Genomic DNA, 5,000 nt, shown 5'->3' with positions numbered 1-5,000 from the left:
TCCTTCCACTGGCTGCGTAACGATGACTGCAATGATAATGATAATGATCATCATCATCATGAGAACAGCACCATTAACAATGCCATCACCATGCTTAGCTACATAACGCTGACTGCAATCATGATGATCATGATAATGGTAATGATCATGATAACAATCATCATAATAACAGCAACATTAACAATACCGTCACCATAAATGGCTGCATATTGCTGACTGCAATGCTAATGATAATGGTAATGATAATGATCATGATAAATCATGATGATAACAGCAACGTTAAAAATGCCATCACCATGACTGGTTGCTTAACGCTGACTGTAATGATAATGATCATGATGATGATGATAACAGCAACACTGACAACAACATCACCATTCCGTCATCAATCATGATAATGTACAAACATAAACACCTCATATCAACAAAATCATGATAATGTACAGGCATAAACACGTCATATCAACATAATCATGATAACATACAAACATAAACACCTCATATCAACACAATTATGACAACCTACAGACATAAACACGTCATATCAACACAATCATGACAACCTACAGACATAAACACGTCATATCAACACAATCATGATAATGTATAGATATAAACACCCTTTTTATTTTTTTTCTGAAAAAATACATGAAAATGTACAAGATGAAGTGGTAATCATTAATGTCACTCTTAAGTACACTTCCTCTTTGTCTCCCACACACATGCACACACACACCAACCCACCAACCAACACCCACCCACCCACCCACACCAGACACACCCACCCACCAACCCACACCCACCCACCAACCCACACCAGACACACCCACACACCCACCCACACCAGACACACCCACCAGACACACACACCCACACCAACCAACACCCACCCACCCACCCACCCACACCACACACACCCACACTGACCATGTGATGTATAGCCAGGTATTGCTGCCTGATCTCCTGTACCCTGTGTTGTTTCCAGTTGACCCAGGTCATTGAGGGGGTCAACTTGTGGGCTGTGGACAGAGACACCTGCTTCATCTCTCTACACTTCACTGCTCCATCTCTCTACACTTCACTGCTTCATCTCTCTACACTTCACTGCTTCATCTCTCTACACTTCACTACACTTCACTGCTTCATCTCTCTACACTTCACTGCTTCATCTCTCTACACTTCACTGCTCCATCTCTCTACACTTCACTACACTTCACTGCTTCATCTCTCTACACTTCTCTGCTTCATCTCTCTACACTTCACTGCACTTCACTGCTCCATCTCTCTACACTTCACTACACTTCACTGCTTCATCTCTCTACACTTCACTACACTTCACTGCTTCATCTCTCTACACTTCACTGCTTCATCTCTCTACACTTCACTGCTTCATCTCTCTACACTTCACTGCACTTCACTGCTCCATCTCTCTACACTTCACTACACTTCACTGCTTCATCTCTCTACACTTCACTGCACTTCACTGCTCCATCTCTCTACACTTCACTGCTTCATCTCTCTACACTTCACTGCACTTCACTGCTTCATCTCTCTACACTTCACTGCTTCATCTCTCTACACTTCACTGCTCCATCTCTCTACACTTCACTGCTCCATCTCTCTACACTTCACTGCACTTCACTGCTCCATCTCTCTACACTTCACTGCTTCATCTCTCTACACTTCACTGCTTCATCTCTCTACACTTCACTGCTCCATCTCTCTACACTTCACTACACTTCACTGCTCCATCTCTCTACACTTCACTGCTTTATCTCTACACTTCACTGCTCCATCTCTCTACACTTCACTGCACTTCACTGCTCCATCTCTCTACACTTCACTGCACTTCACTGCTCCATCTCTCTACACTTCACTGCACTTCACTGCTCCATCTCTCTACACTTCACTGCTTTATCTCTACACTTCACTGCTCCATCTCTCTACACTTCACTGCACTTCACTGCTCCATCTCTCTACACTTCACTGCACTTCACTGCTCCATCTCTCTACACTTCACTGCTTTATCTCTACACTTCACTGCTCCATCTCTCTACACTTCACTACACTTCACTGCTTCATCTCTCTACACTTCACTGCTTCATCTCTCTACACTTCACTGCTTCATCTCTCTACACTTCACTGCACTTCACTGCTCCATCTCTCTACACTTCACTGCTTTATCTCTACACTTCACTGCTCCATCTCTCTACACTTCACTGCACTTCACTGCTTCATCTCTCTACACTTCACTGCTTCATCTCTCTACACTTCACTGCTCCATCTCTCTACACTTCTCTGCTTCATCTCTCTACACTTCACTGCACTTCACTGCTCCATCTCTCTACACTTCACTGCTCCATCTCTCTACACTTCACTGCACTTCACTGCTCCATCTCTCTACACTTCACTGCTCCATCTCTCTACACTTCACTGCTCCATCTCTCTACACTTCACTGCACTTCACTGCTTCATCTCTCTACACTTCACTACACTTCACTGCTTCATCTCTCTACACTTCTCTCTACACTTCACTGCACTTCACTGCTCCATCTCTCTACACTTCACTGCTTTATCTCTCTACACTTCACTACACTTCACTGCTCCATCTCTCTACACTTCACTGCTTCATCTCTCTACACTTCACTGCTTCATCTCTCTACACTTCACTACAGTTCACTGCTTCATCTCTCTACACTTCACTACACTTCACTGCTTCATCTCTCTACACTTCACTGCTCCATCTCTCAACACTTCACCGCTTCATCTCTCTACACTTCACTACACTTCACTGCTTCATCTCTCTACACTTCACTGCTTCATCTCTCTACACTTCACTACACTTCACTGCTTCATCTCTCTACACTTCACTGCTTCATCTCTCTACACTTCACTACACTTCACTGCTTCATCTCTCTACACTTCACTGCTCCATCTCTCTACACTTCACTGCTCCATCTCTCTACACTTCACTGCACTTCACTGCTCCATCTCTCTACACTTCACTGCTTCATCTCTCTACACTTCACTGCTTCATCTCTCTACACTTCACTGCTCCATCTCTCTACACTTCACTACACTTCACTGCTCCATCTCTCTACACTTCACTGCTTTATCTCTACACTTCACTGCTCCATCTCTCTACACTTCACTGCACTTCACTGCTCCATCTCTCTACAATTCACTGCACTTCACTGCTCCATCTCTCTACACTTCACTGCTTTATCTCTACACTTCACTGCTCCATCTCTCTACACTTCACTGCACTTCACTGCTCCATCTCTCTACACTTCACTGCACTTCACTGCTCCATCTCTCTACACTTCACTGCTTTATCTCTACACTTCACTGCTCCATCTCTCTACACTTCACTGCACTTCACTGCTTCATCTCTCTACACTTCACTGCTTCATCTCTCTACACTTCACTGCTTCATCTCTCTACACTTCACTGCTTCATCTCTCTACACTTCACTGCACTTCACTGCTCCATCTCTCTACACTTCACTGCTTTATCTCTACACTTCACTGCTCCATCTCTCTACACTTCACTGCACTTCACTGCTTCATCTCTCTACACTTCACTGCTTCATCTCTCTACACTTCACTGCTCCATCTCTCTACACTTCACTGCTCCATCTCTCTACACTTCACTGCACTTCACTGCTCCATCTCTCTACACTTCACTGCTCCATCTCTCTACACTTCACTGCACTTCACTGCTCCATCTCTCTACACTTCACTGCTCCATCTCTCTACACTTCACTGCTCCATCTCTCTACACTTCACTGCACTTCACTGCTTCATCTCTCTACACTTCACTACACTTCACTGCTTCATCTCTCTACACTTCTCTCTACACTTCACTGCACTTCACTGCTCCATCTCTCTACACTTCACTGCTTTATCTCTCTACACTTCACTACACTTCACTGCTCCATCTCTCTACACTTCACTGCTTCATCTCTCTACACTTCACTGCTTCATCTCTCTACACTTCACTACAGTTCACTGCTCCATCTCTCTACACTTCACTACACTTCACTGCTTCATCTCTCTACACTTCACTGCTCCATCTCTCAACACTTCACCGCTTCATCTCTCTACACTTCACTACACTTCACTGCTTCATCTCTCTACACTTCACTGCTCCATCTCTCTACACTTCACTACACTTCACTGCTTCATCTCTCTACACTTCACTGCTTCATCTCTCTACACTTCACTGCACTTCACTGCTCCATCTCTCTACACTTCACTGCTTCATCTCTCTACACTTCACTGCACTTCACTGCTTCATCTCTCTACACTTCACTGCTTCATCTCTCTACACTTCACTGCACTTCACTGCTTCATCTCTCTACACTTCACTGCTCCATCTCTCTACACTTCACTGCTCCATCTCTCTACACTTCACTGCACTTCACTGCTTCATCTCTCTACACTTCACTACACTTCACTGCTTCATCTCTCTACACTTCACTGCTCCATCTCTCTACACTTAACTACACTTCACTGCTTCATCTCTCTACACTTCACTGCTCCATCTCTCTACACTTCACTACACTTCACTGCTTCATCTCTCTACACTTCACTGCTCCATCTCTCTACACTTCACTGCTCCATCTCTCTACACTTCACTGCTTCATCTCTCTACACTTCACTACACTTCACTGCTTCATCTCTCTACACTTCACTGCTTCATCTCTCTACACTTCACTGCTTCATCTCTCTACACTTCACTGCTTCATCTCTCTACACTTCACTGCTTTATCAGCACACACTGACCACAGTGTGTTCATCTCTCTACACTTCACTGCTCCATCTCTCTACACTTCACTGCTCCATCTCTCTACACTTCACTGCTTCATCTCTCTACACTTCACTGCTTCATCTCTCTACACTTCACTGCTCCATCTCTCTACACTTCACTGCTCCATCTCTCTACACTTCACTACACTTCACTGCTTCATCTCTCTACACTTCACTGCTCCATCTCTC

At 44.5% G+C, this 5,000-nt stretch overlaps 1 protein-coding gene across 1 annotated transcript in view; it reads right to left on the bottom strand.

Moving 5' to 3' along the window:
* LOC143277893 (methionyl-tRNA formyltransferase, mitochondrial-like) overlaps positions 1 to 5,000 on the bottom strand; it is a 17,945-nt gene that overhangs the window by 5,165 nt on the left and 7,780 nt on the right. Inside the window, exons 8-9 of the mRNA XM_076582849.1 lie at positions 928 to 1,019; positions 1 to 26 (exon numbers count right to left, since the gene is read on the bottom strand). The exon at positions 1 to 26 is cut by the window's left edge and continues 87 nt beyond it. Coding sequence (XP_076438964.1) covers positions 1 to 26; positions 928 to 1,019 — 118 coding nt within the window. The remainder of the gene's footprint in view (positions 27 to 927; positions 1,020 to 5,000) is intronic.

This window comes from Babylonia areolata, chromosome 35 (assembly GCF_041734735.1).
Source record: "Babylonia areolata isolate BAREFJ2019XMU chromosome 35, ASM4173473v1, whole genome shotgun sequence".
In the NCBI taxonomy this organism is placed as follows: domain Eukaryota; kingdom Metazoa; phylum Mollusca; class Gastropoda; order Neogastropoda; family Buccinidae; genus Babylonia; species Babylonia areolata.
Note: the sequence above shows the minus strand (reverse complement) of the source record. Positions and strands in the feature narration are given on the sequence as shown.